The following is a 23,705-nucleotide window of genomic DNA, read 5'->3' on the forward strand; positions in this document are numbered from 1 at the left end:
ATGAATCCTGTACCCATCTATTAGGAAGGGCCTGAGGGTTCCTGAAAAACAGCAGCCACTGTGTGGTGAGCAGCTACATTGACCCTGTAAAATCGGGCAAAGGTGCACGCTGAAGCCCGGGAGGCCGCTGCACAAATCTCACTTAGAGGCACTCCTCGTAGTCCACCCAGGAGGTGGAGACACTCCTGGTGGAATGGCCTCTGATGTTAAGAGGCAAAGGCAGTCCTCTTGACTTGTATGCCTCCTCAATTACCTCCACCACCCACTTGGAAAGCCTCTGTCTGGACAGCGCGGATTTGCATTCAGAGGATTTGCATTCCGGTGGCTTGCATTGGTGCGAGTGCTGCCAGCATGCACCTTGTGAAGATCCCTGGGGCTAGGGATAACCCAAATGGGAGGACCCTATACAGGCCCGCCCTTCGAATGCAAAGCGCAGGTATGGCCTGTGATGTGGTGCTATCGGGACGTGAAAATATGTATCCTTTAAAACTATTGATGTGAATCAGCTTTGCCGTGCAACGGCCTGGAGCACTTCCGCTGTCTTTAGCATGTGAAAGGGCAATACTTTCAGAAAACTGTTCAGCCCTTGTACGTCCACTATAGGGCGAAACCCCCCCTCTTTTTTTGGAACTAAAAAATACACAGAGTAAAACCCATCCAGCTGTGTCTGAGGATCTACGATCTCGATGGCCTTCTTCTCCAGGAGGGTGGATACCTCCTGGCTGAGGGCCAGGAGGTATCTCTCTGAGGTCCCCTTGTGGGATCGCTGACTGTAGTCAGTCTGATCCCCCTGAAAACTGGGGGCCGGCGTCGGAATTGGAGATGGTACCCCTGGTAAAGCGTGGCCACCACCCAAGGGTCTGTAGTGCAACCTTCCCAGCAGATGAGGTGCTGCTGGGCGAAGCGCCCGACACCCGGCCCTGACCCGTCAGTACCTGTCCCCACGTCCTCTTGGGTGCCTGAGGGGGGGAAACCCCGACCCCTCTGTGCCTGGGGTACTGGCCTTGTGGGAGCCCGGCGGGGTTGATAGGGTCGCTCAGGAGCTGGTGAGGTCCTGGGATAACCACTAGAACGCGCTGGCGGCAGAGGACGATTGGTGCCATAACCTTGTGGAGGCTGCTGTCTCGGTAGGGATGTAGCTCCCCGAAGGCTAGCAAACTGCTGCCGTGTCTGGTTAGCCTGGATGCCACGATTCAAGGACTGTTGTGCTGCTGGGCCAAACAGCTCTCCCGGAACTACGGGGAGAGTGCGGAGGGTTCTCCGGCATGGCTCTGATAATGGGGACTGGGCCAGCCATAACTGGTGGCGAGCCAGCGTAAGCGACGAGATCAGCCTACCAAGCTCTCTGGTCATGAAGCCAAACGCCTGCAAAGACGTGTCACTTAGACTCTGCACTGAAGTATCTGCACTGGATGATTGCAAGGACTGAGACAGGACCAGTATCAAATGGGACAAGGAGTTACCGATACGGCCCATACGTGCCGCTGTGTCATAGCACTTTGTTAATAGGTCATGAGTGATGCGACACTGTGGCCTGGGACAGCGAGCATTCGGCCTCAACACCTCCTCTGGTGCCACAAGGAGGGAGGCAATGGTCAGCTCTACGGCTGGCATTCGGTCAAGTCCATGCTTGCTGGCATTCTGCATTGAAGCCAAGGCCCTGCTGTCACTGGTGTGATGAGATAGAGATCTGGGGTCTGGCCAGCATCTGTGAAGCTCCTCAATATATGGCTGTGAGGGAGGCACAGAAAAAGTATCTTGTGGCGGGACACGCCTTAAGAATGCACTAGCTGGAGCGATTGCTGCTGGAGCCTCATCCAACCATAAGCGTGCCAGTGCCATTCAGACCACTGGCTTAACCGTGGCCGGGGAAGCTTCTGAGCCTGCCCTCGACCCACTCCCTACATGCTGGGAGCCATCTTCAGAAGCCTGGGTAGAAGCCTCTACCTCGCCCTGTCCCGGCCTGTCTTCATAGAACTGGCTACAGGAAGCCCTCGTAGACAGGGCATCTCCGTCCCATTCTGGTGGAGTTGGAGCCTCAGCCTGAGGGATTGAACCCTGGGTTGACGCCAACCTGACTGGCTGAAGGTTAAAGAGCAAACTCTTAATCTCAGCGAGCTCTGACACTAGCTTGTCCACTTTGGCAGCATAACCGTCAGCCTTCCTAGCCTTCATCCTGGGCGGGGCAGCCCTGGGTGGGGAGCGTGCCCCTACCACTGGTTCTCTTCCAGGCGGGGGAAGCTCACCTTCAACCTGAGGTCCTTCCACCTCGGCTAGTCTTGCCACTTTCAGCCCATGTGGCATGAAACTGGAATCCATACACTGATCGACGGACAGCCCCTCCCTCAGGTGGACCACACCGAGGCATAGCAGTGGAGCCATGCAAGTGCGGCAACCATGTGAGCCTAACATGTTGGGAGAATTAAGCTATCCAAAATGTTCTTTTTCCAGAGTGAAGTAGTTACTAACGAGCGAAAGCACCCAACAGTAATAATTCAAAAAAAAGGGCAGCAAACTGCAAACTAACTCCAAACTAAAACAGTGTTTTGTTTTTTTCTTTCAAAATTAATTTAATTTTCTTATTTACCCACTAGCCTTAACCGTAATGGGGAGCTTCTGCTCTTAAATTCCAAACAAGGGAGTACACGCTTTAACGAGCGAAAACACTCGTCAGGGAGCCTTCAATTAATTGAAACTTGCCACAAAAAGGCAGCAAACGCCGATAATGGCAATCTCTGATGCAGCGAGGCAAACAAAAGAAGACGTAAGCCTAAGCGGGTGCCGAAAACAGGATCCCCTTATCTTACTTAACTTTAAAGCTAACACAGAGAGAATACTTACCTTAGCAGCCGCTACAGCTGGTGAAGACGCTGTGTTAGCCTAGCGTTATGTGAGCCGAGCTCACCGGCGAAAACACCGGTATGCGGCGTTCATAACATAGCCGTGCGTGAATAACCGCAGCCCTTGGAGGACGATTCTGTGGCTCCAACCATGCGGTTGCAGAACTACCAGCAAAGAGTCACCGGCTAATATTGCTTCTATTCAAGCTTATTTCGTACTCTAAACCTGTATTCGCTACTGCGACAAGATACAAGGGACATCTTGGTGAGTGACGTGGGCTTATATAGACAGGCGGCCCGACGTCATCCCCGGTCACGTGTGACTTTGTTGATATTAAATACTCGACCTTCGCATGCGCGATGGATAACATCCAGTGCTAAGCACTGCCTCTGGCGGTCAGTAAGAATGAAATAGAACATACTTATTGTATTTGATCACCCCAGCCCCAGGTACTTGTCTGAACGATGTGTTCTGTCTCTCAGCGCCTAGGCATGTCTGTGAGAAGGGTCCTTTCAGGGGAAGGTGTGCATTACCTGGACTAGTTGAGGCAGGAAGTCCAGCAGCTCGGGGTCCGATATGGAGTCCATCCACTGCACCGCAGTCCGCCTCAGCTCCTGGTCGGGAAACCTGGTACCGTACACAAAAAGAGGATTAATACACAACACACACACGCACAGTCAGACAGAGACACACACACACACACACACACACACACAAATTGTTAGACAGAGAGCCAGACACACACTCACAGATCGCCCCAAATCCCTACCCAATACTACTAACTTTATCGAAATATCATAATCAATCGATTAACATGATTTGTCTTATTTTTAGGTTATAAATTTAAACCAAAACCAGGACTTCTGCTACTACTCCTGACTGCTGCTACTTGTTTTGTCCCATGGGCAGTAGTGGCAGCAGTAGTCTTTAGTGGTGCAACGCATCACGGTTGATCTGTGATCCGCACGGATCAACCCTCACGGAATGCACGTGATCCGCGGATTGGGTGACTATGCAAAGAAATATAAAATAATAATAAAGTTGTGCGTTCACGTCAGGTCAGGCGGAGGAGTTGGAGAAGCGGTAGTAGACAAAACGGTCGCTGTGTGTCGGCACTGTGGCACAATGATTGATGGATGTTGAAAATAAACGAAAAAGCAATTGAAAGCCAAGTCACATTTGTCTTGTTATCTTTTTGTTGTTGTTGTTGATCCGATCCGTGACTCAAAAACCGTGATTTGTGATCTGTTGCACCCCGGATAGTCTAAGTTAAGTCTTAACTAAGTAGTCTTCGTTATAGTTGAATTTATAGTTTCAATAATGCAGCACGCAGCATTAATAACGTTTAGCATCTCATCCCAGGAGCCCGGTGAGAAGGGCCCACACACCCCATCATACGGCCCCTACGGCCCCTGAATGGCGGACTCACGAGGCGTGCAGCAGCCCCAGAGCGTCCATGTGGCTCAGGCAGGCCCACTGCCTCAGCAGGGCGTATATGTCGGGCAGGCAGGACCACTGCCAGCAGGGGGCGCTGGCCAGCACCAGCGGCAGGGCGGCGCTCTCCCCCTGGCAGAAGGCCCTCTTCTCCCACAGCAGACGCTTGTCCTCCACCGTCAACCTGGGGAGGCAGTACAGACCATCAACACATGAGGAGTCAGTCAGTACAGACCATCAACACATGAGGAGTCAGTCAGTACAGACCATCAACACATGAGGAGTCAGTCAGTACAGACCATCAACACATGAGGAGTCAGTCAGTACAGACCATCAACACATGAGGAGTCAGTCAGTACAGACCATCAACACATGAGGAGTCAGTCAGTACAGACCATCAACACATGAGGAGTCAGTCAGTACAGACCATCAACACATGAGGAGTCAGTCAGTACAGACCATCAACACATGAGGAGTCAGTCAGTACAGACCATCAACACATGAGGAGTCAGTCAGTACAGACCATCCACACATGAGGAGGCAGTCAGTACAGACCATCCACACATGAGGAGTCAGTCAGTACAGACCATCCACACATGAGGAGGCAGTCAGTACAGACCATCAACACCTGGCCTGGAGTCAGTACAGACCATCAACACCTGGCCTGGAGTCAGTACAGACCATCAACACCTGGCCTGGTGTAAGTCAGTACAGACCATCAACACCTGGCCTGGAGTCAGTACAGACCATCAATACATGGCCTGGTGTAAGTCAGTACAAACCATCCACACCTGGATGTCTGTACTGATACAGACCATCCAGAATAATGGACACTGGAGGTCCATTATCAGAAAGATATAGGAATAAATACTAATGTTGTATGAAATACATTTTAATATGAATATAAAAGTGACTCAGGACTACAATAGGTGTCCTCATAGGAGAAACACGGTTTCACGCTGAACACTCGTGGCTGTGCTCCTTGTTTATACCAGGGCACGGTTTAGTCTACTACCACGTCCTCCCTGAGCAAGATTTACTGACCATGATGTATCACAATTCACGGCAGTTACTTTAGAGGAAAATATTTTGCTAAATGAAAATGATGAAGTTACACCACTAAGTATATTAATAGTTTAGTGTAGCGACACTGAAATAATGGCACCCTTTTCTATGTAAAATCCTAAATACACAGGAGACAGATTCAAACTTTTGATATGTAATGTAATAATGTAATGTGTTCAAGCTACTAGGACTAAGACCTTCATCACGATGGACAGTGTGGTCCTGAGAACTCATATCTCCCATATCTCATATATTCTCATATATAACCTAGTGATTTTAAGTGCTTAGCACTCTATGAACATTCTTACTGAATCAATATTATTATATTATTATTATATTATGGTTACTCTTTCTTCTGACAAATGTACTTATTGTAAGTCGCTTTGGGTAAAGGCGTCTGCTAAATTCCCTTAAAGAGCACCTATTATTCTTTTTCGACTTTTATGAACTATAAATGTTGTTATAATGATTTATAGTCATATTTAACCATACTAAAGTGTCAAATAATGACGTACATGCATTTAGACGTGTTCCCTGCTGACCGTCTGGGGTTGCTGTGCAGAGCACAGCACACTTAACAATAGAGACGCCGGTCGCGATTCACTTGTTCAAATTTCCGGGATTTATTTACGTAGAACAATCCGGATTTTCCATGTATGGTAATGCCCTTCGCAGGTCTTCCGGAAGGTTACCAATCACAACGGAGTGGGGTTGGCAGGAGAGGGGGCGGAGAAGGACGAAGCTGAGTGTTGACAGAGAATACTGAAAGCGCCCAGATGAGAGGAAGAGTTTACCGAAAATCAACATAGTTTTTTGTGCTGTGATTCGTGACAGGATGCTCTATAGGAGTCATTAATAAGAAATTAAGACCAGAAAAGTAGTATAATAGGAGATCTTTAACGTAAATTTAGGTAGGTTTTGCATGACTGATGTGACTCCAGCCTTGCCTTGCAAAAGGCCTGCATTAGATATACAAGATACCTTGTTCATGCCCAAAGAGAAATAAACTCTATGTTCATAACTATGGCTTCGATCCTTGACTGTCTCGTTTTTTATTTAGCGGGACTAAAATAGGTTGAATATATATTTTGTTCTGTTAAGAGATCGTTTCACGTGTTCTTACTGCTTCATTCACATTAATTAGACCAATCGCCATAAAAAGCATCTGCACACACACACACACAAACACACAAGCACACACACACACACACACGATAAGAGAACAAAGAGGGTGTGTGGGCGGGGGGAGGGTGGAGGAAGTGGGGGATGGAGGAGTAGAAGGCTGTTATGATCAGGGGGCTCCGTGGCCACCAGCTGCCAGTCTGACATCCCCCATCTCTCCATCCCCCTACCTCTCTATATAGTAACACCAGCTCACCACACACTCCTAATGGTCAGCTCTAAATCATCTCATCTTTGCTGCTAACTTAGTGGCTGGCTCTTTGAAGGGGAAACAATAAACACATTGCTGTTTTTCATGTGACAAAACATCCAGCCACAAACGTGCATACGTGCGTGTGCGTTTAAACAGGATACCAATGTTTGACAGTGAGACGGATAATTCAGTGTCTGATACAGGTTGATGTGAAAGCTACGTGTGCTGCACAAACAAATGCTTCTCTCTCTCTCTCTCTCTCTATATATCCTTTTGAAACAAGGCTAGAAGGCAGGAGGTCGCGTGCATGCGTGTGTGTTTGCTCGTCTTTAGGAGACTGTGCTCACCAGAGCACACTGTTACAGAGCTGAGGTATCCTGCATTGGAATCCTCTCGGACAGCCCAGACAAGCACAAGCCTTTCCTAACATGATAATTACGTTGTGAAGAAATAGGAGAAAGATAGAGACCAAAGCAGAAAATCCTTTGTATCATTACACATTTCCATATTCAGTTTTGACGCGAATCATATCGATCCGTCTAAATATGCATATTTTCTTATTTCGTATATCGATTTTTAAATTGTCTGTTCAACCATGTCCGTCTCCAATCTGCCTTTTTTTGGTTCACTATTATTGATTTAATTAATATTTCAGTGTGCGTTCTATTAGTGTGTATGTTTGTGTACGTGTGTGTGCATGTGCGAGTTTATGTATTTGCACATGCGTGCATACATCTGCATGTGCGTGCGTTTCCATGTGTGTGTGTGTGTCTGACCAGAAGAGGGACTTCTTGTGCAGGACGTCCTGCAGCTGGCGCTGGCTGGCTGAGTCCAGCCGGGAGAATTCATACTGCGGGCAGAAGTCAGCCGGCCCAGGGGTGCTGAAGCGGACCTCGAACGCCGAGGTGGGGAAGTCCACCTGGGGCCAGAGGAGCAGTCAGTAAGGGGCCAGAGGAGCAGTCAGTAAGGGGCCAGAGGAGCAGTCAGTAAGGGACCAGAGGAGCAGTCAGTAAGGGGTCAGAGGAGCAGTCAGTAAGGGGCCAGAGGAGCAGTCAGTAAGGGGCCAGAGGAGCAGTCAGCCAGAGGAGCAATCAGTAAGGGGCCAGAGGAGCAATCAGTAAGGGGTCAGAGGAGCAGTCAGTAAGGGGTCAGAGGAGCAGTCAGTAAGGGACCAGAGGAGCAGTCAGTAAGGGGTCAGAGGAGCAGTCAGTAAGGGGTCAGAGGAGCAGTCAGTAAGGGACCAGAGGAGCAGTCAGTAAGGGGCCAGAGGAGCAGTCAGTAAGGGGCCAGAGGAGCAGTCAGTAAGGGGCCAGAGGAGCAGTCAGTAAGGGGCCAGAGGAGCAGTCAGCCAGAGGAGCAGTCAGTAAGGGGCCAGAGGAGCAGTCAGTAAGGGGCCAGAGGAACAGTCAGTAAGGGGCCAGAGGAGCAGTCAGTAAGGGGCCGTCCTGCAGAGGACACTAGTTATCATTTCCCTTTTGGTTTAAACATGTAAAAATTGTTTGCCAGAGAACAGCTTCCTTGAGCCACGTGGCCCAGAGAACAAGGGCCGTCCATCCTGATGGGTTTGATAGAGGGGTCATCGTTTGGTTTTTCATACGTATGTAACCAAAGTTTAGACTTCAACTATTATGTTGAATTAGCTAATGATGATGCATGTTGTTGCTGATCAAAAGTAGAACCAGAAAAATAATGATTTCAGCTACTTCCAGTGGAAGCCCCTCTGGGCCCCTGCAATACAACATGACGCTAAAGGTCAACAGAACAGTGATGGTTCAAAATACCTTTGGTTTGGAGTCATGGGGAAGGAAACCTGAGCTGTATCGACGGGTTTTAGAATTCAGCAACATACTAAATATACTACCCAGGATATGTGCGTCTGCGTGTGTGTCCTGTGTGTGCGTCTGCGTTTGTGTCCTGTGTGTACGTCTGAGTTTGTGTCCTGTGTGTGCCTGGGCATGTGTGTCTTGTGTGTGCGTCTGTGTGTGTGTCCTGTGTGTGTGTCTGAGTTTTTGTCCCGGTATTTCAGTATGTGTATGACATGTGTGTGTCATGTGTGTGACATGTGTGTGTATGTACATGTGTGTGTTTAGCACCTGCAGGATGACGCTGTCAGGCTGGCTGAAGTTCGGAGAGCTTGAGCGTGCATTTCCACTTCCTGGGATGGACGGCCAGAGACCAAGCAGCTTCCTTCCACAGGTCAGAACACTGGCGGAGAACAGGAAAGGACAAGTGAATAAACACACCCAGCAGGGAGACCTTGCAGGTCCAAGGGCCTGCAAGGACCACCATACATCAAAATAGGGATGGGCAACGATCGTCGAATAGTCAGAGTCACGTAGAAAATCGAATAATGAATGCCACTATCGTTCTATAATACAAGGCTCTTCTCAATGCTGTTGAACGCTCCGTTCACTGGCATGGGCCTTCACAACTTCCGATGGTGAATACATTCTTGATAATTCTTCGTTGCTATGCATATAATGGCCGCTTTATTTTTTTCTGTCGTATCACTCGGCAAGTAGTCCGGTAACCTCCGGTAACGGTAACAACCCCAGCGTCCTCGGTTGCTAAGCGACGTCAACGTCTTTGGCAGACAATTTCTCTGCTGATCAACACTACGAAGGCTGGTAACAAATAAATTGTAAAAAGACACACCGTGTGAAGTTATTTTTTTTGGCCATAGTTTCCATATGCTAAAGACGTGTCTAGTTCACCGCCATGCAGGCTGTGTTCAGTAAAATAAATAGCGATCTGTTTTCGGCGCATGTAGGTCTATCTGCCTAAGCCTACGTTGAAATAATTTTGATGTTGAATGTTGATGGCGCAGTGGTTGAAATAAACAGATTGATTTCATACACATCATAAAAGCCTCTCCCTGTGTCATTGTGTGTGCGTGTATACGAGGTGCGTGCGTGCGTGAGGGGTTCTTGATTGACAGATTTGCTAATATTATTCGAATACTTCTCAGCGAATATCGCATAGTATTTTTGCCATTTTTGCATCAAAACCGTGAGGCGCGGCCAACAGGACGCCAGCGTCTGAGCAGCAGTGAGAAGCCATCTGCTGGCTCCTGCGCTGGTCCAGTGTTCCACTGAGGTCCAGACTACAGAATATTAGATTTTTGTTTACTATATATATATATATATATTTGAACTACTTACTTTACTATATCTTTTTGTACTATATCTATTTCTAAGTAATATTCTTTTACTATAGAATATTATTTTAAAAAGATCTCCATCCTAACTGCTGCAGTTCTGTTGCAGAAGCCCCCTCCAATACGTGCTCATGGGCAATAGCAGAGCTACCCAGGTTACTCCATGACTCACTGTCTGAAGTTGAAGAGGGGCATGGTCACCCAGCCCAGCGCGTCAATGCTGCGCCGCTGCTTGCCCTTCTCCTCCGCGCCACCAGGAGGCGGTAGAGCCGTGGCGTACAGAGTCACAGTCAGCTGGGACTCACGGGGCAGCTGGTTGATCTGCACTGGGAAACACACCCTACAGGGGTAGAGGGTGGGGAGAACGAGAGGACGTAGGTGATCAAATATGAATAGAAGGACCTGTGCAGATCTACTTTACTTATTCACTTGTGCAAAGTGAAGCAAGCACATCCCAGAGATAGAGCGCATGGCTTGCTACCGTCCTAAACGTGTTCATTCCAACTAAACCATTCTGAATAACACCTTTAAAGGACTAACACAATAAGGCAGTGTAGCCATAGTGGTTGAACTCAAGTTGCAGAAAAAAAGACACGGATCCTGAAGGCATAGTATATTCATGTACACAATGCACACGTGACACTGGACAACAGAAGGGGCAGGTACCTTTGGTCCCAGACCACCAGGTGGAATAGGTACTTGCTGACCGCCTGCTTGCTCGTGTGCTGAGGAGCACACAGCTCCGCCCCGCCGTGCGTCAGGGAGCAGGAGAGGAAGAAGCCCTCGTAACTGTTCAGAGAGGACACACAACGCAGCACAATCGAGCTCAAAACATCTGCTGCTCAGACCTCCTCCGTCTGAGGACGGATTCACGTTCAGAATAAAGAACTAAAGAGAACAGAAAAAAGGTGTGAAGCAACGTTTTTTTGTGGGGTCGTTTAAATAACGTGATTTTGTTTTGAAATTACAATGAATAAAGTCTTACTCATACAATCCCACACGCACACACACACAGGCAAATATCAATTCGATTACCAAGAGGTCTGCCTTTAATCAGAACCAAATCACATGATCGAAAGGGGAGGAACTGCAAGATCATCGAGCCATATAACTGAGCAGCTAGAGTTTGTGCATGTACGTAGCTCGAAGAGGTTTCAAACCATACGTTTGTTTCATGTGGTTGGAGTGAACAGAGTTTAAAGAGGGGTGCAGGGAGGGACACACCCTGGAATTCATCCGATGAGCTAGATGATGACCTCAGGATGGGAACAGAGGGTTGAAGCCTTATTACTGTTCTACTGGGAAGTGTAGAGGAAAGCACCAACACTACCTACTACTGATTCTACTGAGTCATATATAGTAGGTCATCAATATGTACGTATCATATACATACATATGAGGTGAGAGGAGAATAAACCAACCGGTGAGAGAGAGAACAAGATTGGGAGAAAGAGGAAGAATGAGAGAGAGAGTGAGAGAGAAGAGAAGTGAGAGAGAGAGAGAAAGAGGAGTAGGAGAGAGAGAAAGGAGAAGAGAGAGGTAGAGAAAGAGAAATAGGTGAAGAGTGAGAGAGGGGGGGGGTTGGTCTCAGGTTCTCTGGTCCACAGATGTTCCGGCTCAAGGATTAAGAGTCAGGATTTCAAGCCGCAACAGCTGGTCGTCTGCAATTGGGAGCTTGCATGTGTGTAAGTGTGAGTGTGCGCGTGTGTGTGTGTGTGGAGGGACAAGAAGCTGGATTTTCAGGTTGTGGTAAAGATGGCTTGACAGAACTTTGTGCAGTGTGTCTCAAACACAGCCATGTCGAAGGTGTGTGTGTGTGTGTGTGTGTGTGTGGGGGTCGGCTTAGCTCAGGAGGTACAGCATTTGTCTTGTAACTGAAAGGTCGCTAGTTCGATCCCCAGCTCCTCCTAGCTGAGTGTTGATGCGACCCTGAGCGAGACACTTAACCCTGACTGCTCCTGACAGACTGGCTGTCGCCCTGCGTGGTTGACTCCGCCGTCGGTGTGTCAATGTGTGCATTAACCGGTGTAACCCGCTTTGGATAAAAGTGCCTGCTAAATGCCCTAATTGTAATTGTGTGGGCGGGACTCTACCTGGCCGCCCACGTGATGGGGACGCGGTGGGCCGAGTAGACGCTGAAGGAGAGCACGTTGTTAACCACACCCGCCTCCTGGATGGGTGCTGTGCCTCGGCTGCTGGGCGGCGCTGTGTGGAAGTTGGCGTTGAAGGTGCTGCAGTACAGCTCCACCTGGTCCAGGATGGCCACGGTCAGCCTCTCCACCACCTTCTCTGTAGATCATTCCACATTTAATACACACGCTCATTAGAGGCTCATTAGGAATGATAGTAAACATAGGTCGTCAATCTCTTTCTAACTCAGTTACAGGTGGGTCGAATACATCATTGAGCACCTCTAACGTTGGATGAGCCCGTGTGTTAGTTGGAGCATGAGGGGAAGGTCACTTCACGTACCTCTGTTTTCTTTGACAGCCAATACAGAGATATCCTGAGAGGGGGAGAAACAGGGGAGAGAAATCTTACTTTTCTACTTAAATGTCTGAGAGTTTAACCCATTTGTACCGGCTGCTGCGCGGCAACATTGTATCTAACAACATTGTACATTGTAACATTGTATCTAGCAACATTGTATCTAGTAGATACAATGTTGCGCTGCGCAGAAGCCGGTACAAATGGGTTAAGGTGGAGAAATGAAATCCTAGGGATTGGCTAGTGGTAAGAACCAGGTTCTACCTTCTGAACCTTCGGCTGCAGGCGACAAGGGCATGCTGGGAGCTGGCTGAGGGCAGAGGTCAGGTCGGCCGACTCCACGGAGGCCAGAGTACTGCACAGAGCCTTCACCGATTGGACAAGACGCTCCACATGCAGCAGCAGCTCAGCCTATCACAACGGGACACGATCAGGTAGAGGAATTGGATTTATAAATAATAATAAAGAAAAATGTGTATTGCTTCAACATACTATAATTGTGTGTGTGTGCGTGTATGTGTGTGCATGTGTGTGTGTACCTCAGACAGGATGAAGGCCTCAGCCTCGTTGTGATAGGTATCCAGGAGAAGGGTGAGTGCCTCCCTGTCACACAAACCAAACTGGAATCAACCAAAGTAGGAATGATGTCATGCTCCCTACATGCACAATATGTATATTCAAGCCGTTTTCTGAATCAATTAGATCACCAATCCATGGTGCCTCCCCCGCCCCCAGCAACCAGGGCCCACCTGGTGACGGTCTGTCTGATTGGCCGCTCTTGGAGCAGGATGCAGTGGTTCATGGTGGACGCCATTTTGTCATCTTCTTCCTGCAATTATAAAAAGAAGAAGGGGGCTAATTAGAAACCACATTCAAATGCATGAGGTCTAACCATGTCATCGCTGAGTGAGGGATCACCATGGTGATGAGCCTGTGGCCCACTGGAGAAGGCCTTGCCCCGTTATGAATGTGACAAACCGCTGTAACCGACTATACAGAGTTAACCTATACGGTGTGAGTTTACTCTGCAAGCTTTCGATACCACTCAAACCAACAGCGTAGAACATAACGTGCGATGGATGCAAACAGACATGCAGTACAAGAGTGTGTGTGTGTGTGTCTGCTCTGACCGTGCGAGCCAGCTCTGTGTTGATTGAAGCTCGCTTGGTGAGCAGGAGACGAATGTCCCATTCATACTTGAGACACAGCTGGACGTACTCCAGACCGGCCAGCGTCTGGGAACTGGGAGACAGAAGAAAGAGACATGAGAGAGGAAAACATGAGCGGGAGACAGATAGAGACATGAGAGAGAGGAAGAGACATGAGAGAGACAGAGAGAACCAAGTTACGTAATGGTGTCTTGCAGAAGTCAAAAGCACTCGGGGCTCGGCTGTTGGATGGTCCAATGGATGGACCAAACTAGCAATTCACATACACAATTCAATCAACAACCCCCTTTCACCATACATTTGAAAGTTTGTACCTCACAATGTTAAAACAAATTGCAACACACTAAAAAGGAGCCCTTTCAATAAAGGTTATCTATCATTATATATACGTGCACCGCACTGAAATCACTTTTAGCTGCGTCGGCCTAGCCCGAGAGTTTTTCCTCTAAAGCAAAAGCACTGGAATGAATAATTAAATGTAATCCAAGCCTACATGGGCCATACACAGAGTGTGGCGTAGACTAATGACAGCCGACAGAGCTTGAAGAGCCTGCCTGCTTCTTAGGTATTGATTTCTCTCTTGGTTTGTGAGTGTAGAGTGGGCCTACTGGTTATACTTGTACACATACCAACACTAATATCCTCATAATGAACACTACCACCTCGTTTGGGGCGTTCTGGCTAGATCAGCCAGACCAACGCACCATAACCATGGCTGTGTGTGTGTGTGTGTGTGTGTGTGTGTGGGGGAGAGGGAGAATACATGTGTAGCACTACTGAGGTCATGTGTATGGTCATTGTTTGAACGATTAAAAAAACAAGCCATCAGGAGAAAGAAGGAACGGCAGGAAGTCTTCTCCCAGGGCCCGAGGATATCAGAGCCAGCACACTTCCTACTGCTGGTGGCCGACAGACAGACACCAGCTTCATACGCCCAACACACATGACATGCTACAGTACCTAATACACAGACAGAAACAAAAACAGAGAGAGAGGGGGAAAGAAAGAAAGAAAGAAAGAAAGAAAGAAAGAGAGGGAGGGAGGGAGGGAGGGAGAGAGAGAGGAAGGAAGGAAGGAAGAGAAAGAGAAAGAAAGAGATAAGAAACAAACAGAGAGATAAAGAAAGATAAAGAAACAAAGAGCGAGAGAGAGAAAGGGAGCGAGTTATGAGAGATACGGGGTAGCGGTTGCTGCTGAGTATCCAGGGTTGTGGTCTGGATTAGCTGGGCGGTAGTAAAGCCCGTGTGGTCGTTAGGTCAACATGCAGCGCGTGGCTTGATTGAGGACCCCGTCATTAGAGCCCACCACAGCCTCCCTCTGAGGACCTGCTAAACCGCTAGGCCTCGTTCTGTTGTCAAGAGGGTGGTCTACCAAACTACCGCCCGCCCACAGCGCACCAACCCAGACGTGGGTTGACAACAGCACAAGGCTGGTCGGGATTCTTACTGCTTTCCGTATTCCTTTGCATTATATCTGTTAATATGGAAAACCTTATGAATGTTCCACATTTAAAAAAAAGTTACTTGCAATATCGCAGAAGGGACCATTCTCTCCAACTCGCCTTCATGAATACGACCCTTGAAATGGTTGAAATATTCAGCCCAGCCAATATTCACGCATATGGATCTACGTGATGCTAATGGTTAAGCTAACTTCCAAGAGGCTTACTTGCTGAGGAACTCTGCCTGTCCACAGACTTTGAGCAGGTACTGCTCCACGTCCACGTCCAGGTCTTCCTGGGCGTAGCACAGCGTCTGGTAGATCAGCAGGTCCACGGTGGAAGAGCCTGCCAGGGGAACAACACTTCATGAGGGGCCCGCCCCACCAGGTATCCATGGACTTGGTGTCAAACGAACCGGAACACGTGAGGACATATTGAGGTCGACAGAGGACGGACTGAATGCCAGGTGGGGCCTGGATCAGGCTCAGTAGGCGCTCTCGAGTGTTTCTTAAGCAGGTGGTAACGTGGCGGTGACGCCATGACGCGTTTCAATCTCGGTGTGCACGGAAACCTTCTGAGGGTGCGGGGCTTACCGTCGCAGGTGAAGGTGAGCGGCTCCCTGAAGTGGTCGCTGATGACCGTGACCTTCACACTGACCCCCAGGCCCTGCTGCAGCTCCTCCTGGGACACCGACGGAGACCACACGAAGCCCGTGTTCCTGGAGCGCTCGCCGCACGGGTCCGCCGACCTCAGGCTGAGCACAAACACCTTGTTTACAGCCTTAGGCTGAGCACAAACACCTTGTTTACAGCCTCAGGCTGAGCACAAACACCTTGTTTACAGCCTCAGGCTGAGCACAAACACCTTGTTTACACCCTCAGGCTGAGCACAAACACCTTGTTTACAGCCTTAGGCTGAGCACAAACACCTTGTTTACAGCCTTAGGCTGAGCACAAACACCTTGTTTACAGCCTCAGGCTAAACACAAACACCTTGTTTACACCCTCAGGCTGAGCACAAACACCTTGTTTACAGCCTTAGGCTGAGCACAAACACCTTGTTTACAGCCTCAGGCTAAACACAAACACCTTGTTTACAGCCTCAGGCTGAACATGTGATGTGAGGTGTGAGGTGTGGTTTGATGTGCTGTGATTGTGTGGTGCGGAGGTGTGATGTGGAGAGGTGAGGTGAGGTGTGATGTGATGTGATGTCATATGAGGTGTGATGTGGAGGCGTGAGGTGTGATGTGGAGAGGTGAGGTGAGGTGTGATGTGATGTGATGTCATATGAGGCGTGGTGTGAGGTGTGATGTGGAGAGGTGAGGTGAGGTGTGATGTGATGTGATGTCATATGAGGTGTGATGTGGAGAGGTGAGGTGAGGTGTGATGTGATGTGATGTCATATGAGGTGTGATGTGGAGAGGTGAGGTGAGGTGTGATGTGATGTGATGTCATATGAGGTGTGATGTGGAGAGGTGAGGTGAGGTGAGGTGTGATGTGATGTGATGTCATATGAGGCGTGGTGTGAGGTGTGATGTGGAGAGGTGAGGTGAGGTGTGATGTGATGTGATGTCATATGAGGTGTGATGTGGAGAGGTGAGGTGAGGTGTGATGTGATGTGATGTCATATGAGGCGTGGTGTGAGGTGTGATGTGGAGAGGTGAGGTGAGGTGAGGTGTGATGTGATGTGATGTCATATGAGGCGTGGTGTGAGGTGTGACGTGGAGGCGTGGGGTGTGGAGGTGCGATGTCACCTACATGTCCAGCATGTGGCAGTAGGCGGCCACCTCCTCGTCCCTGTCCTCCGACACCTTGAACAGCTCGTAGCTGAAGCTGTTCGCTCGGGACTCCAAGGAAACCTGGAGGCCATCAGATCGTGGTGTCTTCATGAACATGTGCTAACGGTAAACTTTATTATTCATTTATAGATCTAAAAATATACCTCATCGTTACATATTGATCAAACCGCAATAGTAGAGACACCAAACTTGCAGAAAGATCCTTACTGGGTCTGCGGACACCCGGCGCAGGTTCCTTTTGCTCTCGGGGGCCGGCAGGTAGGTCCTGGGGGGGACCTGGGGGGGCAGGGTCTTGCTCCGGGCCACGGGCTTCCCCGGGGGCTCCCCGCCGGCCCGCCGGCTCGGCCGCCCGCCGTTGAGGCGGGACAGCGCGGCGCTGAGGCTCTCGTAGGTCACCTCCTCCGAGGTCACCTTGGGCCGGTCCACGTCCGGGGTGAACAGGTTCACGTCGCGCGGGGCCCCGGTCGGGGGGCCGCGGGGGGGCAGGAAGGGGTTGTCTGCGCCGGACACGGGCGGGACGGGGTTCCTCGGCGGCACGGCGGGCGGCACATCATCGGTAGGAGGGGGGGCCCCTTTGGGGGCGGGGCCGGAGGCCGGTCCATAGCGGGGGACCGGCGGGCGGGGGTCCTCCTCGCTGTCCAGGATGTACAGAGGCTCCTTCGGGAGGGGCCCCCGCGGAGGAGCCGGTCTGCCCAGCGGGGGCCGCGCGGCGGACCGTGTTGGGGACCGGGACCCTGCCGGCTGATTCAAGGAGGAGTCCGACCCGGAGAGACCCCTCAACAGGTTCCCCCCGGGGGGGCCGGGGCCGACGTGTCCGCTGGGGACGGGCCGAGGGCGCTCAATGGAGGACGGGGGCGGGGGCTTCGAGAGCGGCTTGGAGCCGCTTTGGGGCCCGCCGGGGACTCCCTTGTCTTGTTTGAGACGGGAGAGGGCGTCGTACTCCATCTGGAGGGCCTCCGCCAGGACCAGCTCCTTCTGGCTGAGGCCCAGGGCCTCCAGGGGCGCCCAGCCAGCCTCCCCGCTCTCCTTCTGGGTCTGGGCCGCAGACATCACCTCTGGAGAGGCTCCGCAACCACAGGCCCTGATCGGGGAACAGAGGGGACACTCAACCTCTGGGACACCTGCTGGGAGAGGGGGAGCACAGAAGCAGTGAGTCAGAGGGCTCAAGGGAACAAGGAGTGAGTCAGAGGGCTCTAGGGAACAAGGAGTGAGTCAGAGGGCTCTAGGGAACAAGGAGTGAGTCAGAGGGCTCTAGGGAACAAGGAGTGAGTCAGAGGGCTCTAGGGAACAAGGAGTGAGTCTGAGGGCTCAAGGGAACAAGGAGTGAGTCAGAGGGCTCTAGGGAACAAGGAGTGAGTCAGAGGGCTCTAGGGAACAAGGAGTGAGTCAGAGGGCTCAAGGGAACAAGGAGTGAGTCAGAGGGCTCAAGGGAACAAGGAGTGAGTCAGAGGGCTCAAGGGAACAAGGAGTGAGTCAGAGGGCTCAAGGGAACAAGGAGTGAGTCAGAGGGCTCTAGGGAACAAGGAGTGAGTCAGAGGGCTCTAGGGAACAAGGAGTGAGTCAGAGGGCTCAAGGGAACAAGGAGTGAGTCAGAGGGCTCAAGGGAACAAGGAGTGAGTCAGAGGGCTCAAGGGAACAAGGAGTGAGTCAGAGGGCTCAAGGGAACAAGGAGTGAGTCAGAGGGCTCTAGGGAACAAGGAGTGAGTCAGAGGGCTCTAGGGAACAAGGAGTGAGTCTGAGGGCTCAAGGGAACAAGGAGTGAGTCAGAGGGCTCTAGGGAACAAGGAGTGAGTCAGAGGGCTCTAGGGAACAAGGAGTGAGTCAGAGGGCTCAAGGGAACAAGGAGTGAGTCAGAGGGCTCAAGGGAACAAGGAGTGAGTCAGAGGGCTCTAGGGAACAAGGAGTGAGTCAGAGGGCTCTAGGGAACAAGGAGTGAGTCAGAGGGCTCAAGGGAACAAGGAGTGAGTCAGAGGGCTCTAGGGAACAAGGAGTGAGTCAGAGGGCTCTAGGGAACAAGGAGTGAGTCAGAGGGCTCTAGGGAACAAGGAGTGAGTCAGAGGGCTCAAGGGAACAAGGAGTGAGTCAGAGGGCTCTAGGGAACAAGGAGTGAGTCAGAGGGCTCTAGGGAACAAGGAGTGAGTCAGAGGGCTCTAGGGAACAAGGAGTGAGTCAGAGGGCTCAAGGGAACAAGGAGTGAGTCAGAGGGCTCTAGGGAACAAGGAGTGAGTCAGAGGGCTCTAGGGAACAAGGAGTGAGTCAGAGGGCTCTAGGGAACAAGGAGTGAGTCAGAGGGCTCAAGGGAACAAGGAGTGAGTCAGAGGGCTCAAGGGAACAAGGAGTGAGTCAGAGGGCTCAAGGGAACAAGGAGTGAGTCAGAGGGCTCAAGGGAACAAGGAGTGAGTCAGAGGGCTCAAGGGAACAAGGAGTGAGTCAGAGGGCTCAAGGGAACAAGGAGTGAGTCAGAGGGCTCAAGGGAACAAGGAGTGAGTCAGAGGGCTCTAGGGAACAAGGAGTGAGTCAGAGGGCTCAAGGGAACAAGGAGTGAGTCAGAGGGCTCTAGGGAACAAGGAGTGAGTCAGAGGGCTCTAGGGAACAAGGAGTGAGTCAGAGGGCTCAAGGGAACAAGGAGTGAGTCAGAGGGCTCAAGGGAACAAGGAGTGAGTCAGAGGGCTCAAGGGAACAAGGAGTGAGTCAGAGGGCTCTAGGGAACAAGGAGTGAGTCAGAGGGCTCTAGGGAACAAGGAGTGAGTCAGAGGGCTCTAGGGAACAAGGAGTGAGTCAGAGGGCTCTAGGGAACAAGGAGTGAGTCTGAGGGCTCAAGGGAACAAGGAGTGAGTCAGAGGGCTCTAGGGAACAAGGAGTGAGTCAGAGGGCTCAAGGGAACAAGGAGTGAGTCAGAGGGCTCTAGGGAACAAGGAGTGAGTCAGAGGGCTCTAGGGAAACAGAAGGAGTGAGTCAGAGGGCTCTAGGGAACAAGGAGTGAGTCAGAGGGCTCAAGGGAACAAGGAGTGAGTCAGTGCTCAAGGGAACAAGGAGTGAGTCAGAGTGCTCTAGGGAAACAGAAGCAGTGAGTCAGAGTGCTCTAGGGAAACAGAAGCAGTGAGTCAGAGGGCTCTAGGGAACAAGGAGTGAGTCAGAGTGCTCTAGGGAACAAGGAGTGAGTCAGAGTGCTCTAGGGAACAAGGAGTGCTCTAGGGAACAAGGAGTGAGTCAGAGTGCTCTAGGGAAGCAGAAGCTGTGAGTAAGAGGGCTCTAGGGAATAAGAAGGAGTGAGTGAGAGTGATCAAGGGAATAAGGTACTAACACTACAGGGTTGTTAAAGCGTGTTTTCCTTTAGTCAAAGGTCTCTGTAATATCGTGTCTGGAGGTTCCTTCGAATTTTCGTCCATGTTGGATATTGAATTCACTATTTCCAAGGCTCCATAAATAACATGAAGGCTGGTATTTGTGCAAAATTTGCTAATAAAGTTGGTCACAAGCCACTCTGTTAAAAGCATTCAAATGTTGTGTTGGTACAAATGTCTCACACAACACACGACTCCAGAAATGTCTTGATATGGCAACGCAGACAAAAGACCAGGAAATGTGACCTTCGGCGGCCTGTGTCGTCATGGTGATGTGGCGGGCCCCACCCATGCGTGGCTGAGAGCGCCGTCTCTCCCCCAGCAGCTGGCTAAGGGGAGAGACGGCGCTCCCAGCAGCTGTGTGTGTGTGTGCGTGTGCGTGTGTGTGTGCGTGCGCTGTTGGCCAGTCAGTAGTGCTGCACCATTATTTCCTATTGACAATGACAATACAGTTTCTCTGCAAGTAAAATAAAGACAATGCAACTAAATCTGCTGCAGAATGGACAGTGTTTCCTGGTGTCTTTGTAATGAAGGGAGCAAGAGACCAATAATGTGAAGTATTGGGCCAAGACATTGTAATACAAGTAAAGCTACATACTATATCTCTGTGGTTCTGTTACCATCTACAATATCATCTGATGTGTGTCTGGACCAGTTTCAATGACATTTGTATACTAATCCTTTAGATGATGATATTAAAGGTAACTTTGCATTCCTGCATATCAGTAGCATTCCATCCAATCTATGAATGCCTTCCTTTGGTATGTTAAATGCTCCATGCCTGTTGGTGTTGGTGGAAGTGGTGAAGGCTAGCATAACAAACAGCAGCCAAAGGAATAGCGCAACTTCTGCAAGTTCAATGCAACAAATAATATGTATGCAATATGTTAAAATACTGTTATGTGTTATTTGTTGAAATGGGACAGATTACAAATAATACATAAGCAGTATATGAGCTTATGCCTCGTCATTTTTTCAGTGAGAAATATGATCTTACTACTCGTAAGTCAGGGCTCCAGACTAACTCTTTTCACTAGGAGCACTGTGGCCCCTAACTGAAAGTTTTAGGGGAACCAGAAATTTTGGGGGGATACACCGTAAACCAACAAGGCAATGTGATTTTCTCATTTTTTTCACTGTACTACTAATAAATATTTTGATAATGGATGCAGAAATTACAATGTGCGGTTTCAAATTCAGTGTCACATTTTATTGGGATTCTCATCTATACCAACTGTTTCCACGTGTGCATGCATGCGTTCGACGAGCACGGACACGAGTTTCATGGAAGTGAGCCCGCTTGTCATGCCACACAGTGTGTAGCCACGTTTGGCCCTTCTGAACTTAAACACGCAGTTCTTTTCCTTTCTTAGCTCCTCTTGTTTATGTTGGTAGCTTAGCCATGTCATGTCACGTTGTCAACATTGGATACATGGAGCAGAACATAGTGGGTCATATGTCTGATGCTTTTTGGAATCGTTTCTTCATAAAAACCTGCCAGACAGATGTTGCATGCATTTTATTCCTTAGTAATTAGCTACATGGGTATGCGGTCTTTCAGAACCTTTCATTTCCGGCACTAAAGAGAGAAAAAAAGAGTGCATCCTCATTGTACCCAGCACTTCTGAAAATGCACTTCTGAATGCGCCTCTGTCCCCAGCACATTTCAAACCAAACTGACGCCCATGGAAACGGGTGAAAAATAATGTGCCGGACACGGGTGCTGGTCGGACGCCTGAACAGCGCAGGTCGGACGCGGGTTTTGCGATTGCGAGAGAGACTTCTCCGGTGCTTGATATGTTATTCAGGAGCGGATGAGTCAACTCAAACCGTCATGAACTGTGGATGATGTGCTTATTTTGCACAGAAATCTAAAGCACCAGGCCAAACACCACACCGTCTGGCCCTGCTGTGCTGCTGCCCGGCCGACTCGGCAGGATGCTTCATTCTGACCAGGGATCTCATTCGATGTCATTTCTCGCAGGACAGACACTTTCTTTTGAGAAGTGTGTTCGTAACTGGCAGTCAAACTTAAACCAAACTCCAACTGTATGCTTCATGCTTGTCTCCGGTCTGTTGTTTTCGGGGTGTATATTCAACTGAGGTTAACACAAGGACCTATTCAATGTATTGATAATGATCAGACTAAATCCAAGGAGATCCTCCATGTTTAATGGACTGTCCCCCTTTGAGCACAAACTGAACTGAAGCTGTCTCTCCAGAAGCCCCTGAACACAAGCGGGCAGACGGTAATGACAATGACTAAACAGTGATTCATATTTCATGTAACACACCCTATGCTATAAACTTGTGACATTTACCAGCCAATAAACGATTAGTGATGATAACGTTTATCAGCGCAGCCTCGCAACACATGACTGAGGATGTTCTCCTAATAGCCCTGTCGTTCTTATGACGTCTGGCTCTGAGTTGAGGTGGTGAAGTTTGGCCCAATTAGCATAAACTCGACATACTATGATCAGGGTTTCTTTCCAATATCTACGCCCCGGTTAGTGGCCATTTTAGAATCAGGAAGCTACGGCTACAGCGGCCGAGAAGGGCGCTCTGACTCTCAGACATGTCTCACAAACCATCTCAGCAACCAAGATATAGCATGTGATTAACCCGTTAAACTTGAAGGGCATGAGCAGCATTTTCACATCAGCAGGCCAGTCAGGTGTTAAAACACAGTCTGTGTTTTAGTATACCAGCAGGGACAACGCCAGCCAGTGAAGAAACTCATCAGTGACTCATTTGCAGAGTTTACGGTTGTGTGAGGTCTGTCCTCTGAGCGTCATGAGAGCGGGCATGGCGTTGAGCTGGAAGTGTTTTGTCAGTGGCTTCAACGGGGCTCTTCTCAAATTGGGGACGACAAAAAGATTGGACTGGCGGCCGGCCAGAGGGAAGTCGGGAGGGAGGAGCAATGGGTGCTGAGCCCTGGCCATCTCCTTCCCACAGAGGTATAAAGCCCTCTCCCTCAGGGCTAGATAGGGGGCTCCCACATAATGGAACAGGAAAGAACAAAGAGCTAGTGCTAGGGGCTGTGTGCGTATGTATGGATGGGGAGGGGGGGTCAGACACATTCACACGGCTCATAGGCCACTGGGGGACAATGGGGTAACACTATGGTGCAGACAAAAACATACACATACATATACACAAACATACAAATAACACACACACACACCCGTTGGATCAGTTCTTCACCACAGCTCTGTCTGGTGCTGGGCTATCTTAGTGGTAGGACTTGCAGAGTTGGAGATGTGGATTTGGAGGCAGAGAATAATGTGGTTGAACAACATAAAGTGAAGTCTGTTATATCAATGTATCCATCTCAGAGGAAATCCCTGTGTTTGTAATTAACGTAAACATGTGTTTGTCCCATCTCTGCAGGATCACAACAGCGTCCTTCGGAGCAGAGGATTCATAAAGCATCGACACAGAAGGGACAGGAGGTAAGGCCCACCAAAAGGTCAGGCCATTTTGTGAACGGGTCAGTAGTAACCCGAGTGTGATCAATTATCAATCCCTGAAGATGCTTATTCAATGTTGTTCACCGAATCTCAGTCCAAATTAATGCTATGATAGCATTGA

At 49.7% G+C, this 23,705-nt stretch overlaps 1 protein-coding gene across 2 annotated transcripts in view; it reads right to left on the minus strand.

The window, feature by feature from the left end:
- The window catches only part of pik3c2b (phosphatidylinositol-4-phosphate 3-kinase, catalytic subunit type 2 beta), a 61,807-nt gene that overhangs the window by 32,375 nt on the left and 5,727 nt on the right, over positions 1-23,705 (minus strand). For both annotated transcript variants that reach the window (XM_079747302.1, XM_079747301.1), the window contains exons 2-17: positions 16,975-17,848; positions 16,727-16,827; positions 15,563-15,723; positions 15,197-15,314; positions 13,490-13,601; positions 13,109-13,188; positions 12,899-12,962; positions 12,624-12,770; positions 12,345-12,378; positions 11,966-12,161; positions 10,539-10,661; positions 10,045-10,212; positions 8,809-8,920; positions 7,492-7,634; positions 4,271-4,459; positions 3,375-3,468 (exon numbers count right to left, since the gene is read on the minus strand). In XM_079747302.1, the coding sequence (XP_079603428.1) occupies positions 3,375-3,468; positions 4,271-4,459; positions 7,492-7,634; positions 8,809-8,920; positions 10,045-10,212; positions 10,539-10,661; positions 11,966-12,161; positions 12,345-12,378; positions 12,624-12,770; positions 12,899-12,962; positions 13,109-13,188; positions 13,490-13,601; positions 15,197-15,314; positions 15,563-15,723; positions 16,727-16,827; positions 16,975-17,848 (2,716 nt within the window). The remainder of the gene's footprint in view (positions 1-3,374; positions 3,469-4,270; positions 4,460-7,491; positions 7,635-8,808; positions 8,921-10,044; positions 10,213-10,538; positions 10,662-11,965; positions 12,162-12,344; positions 12,379-12,623; positions 12,771-12,898; positions 12,963-13,108; positions 13,189-13,489; positions 13,602-15,196; positions 15,315-15,562; positions 15,724-16,726; positions 16,828-16,974; positions 17,849-23,705) is intronic.

The sequence above is a fragment of the Pollachius pollachius genome (genome assembly GCF_949987615.1).
Source record: "Pollachius pollachius genome assembly, chromosome: 12".
NCBI lineage: Eukaryota > Metazoa > Chordata > Actinopteri > Gadiformes > Gadidae > Pollachius > Pollachius pollachius.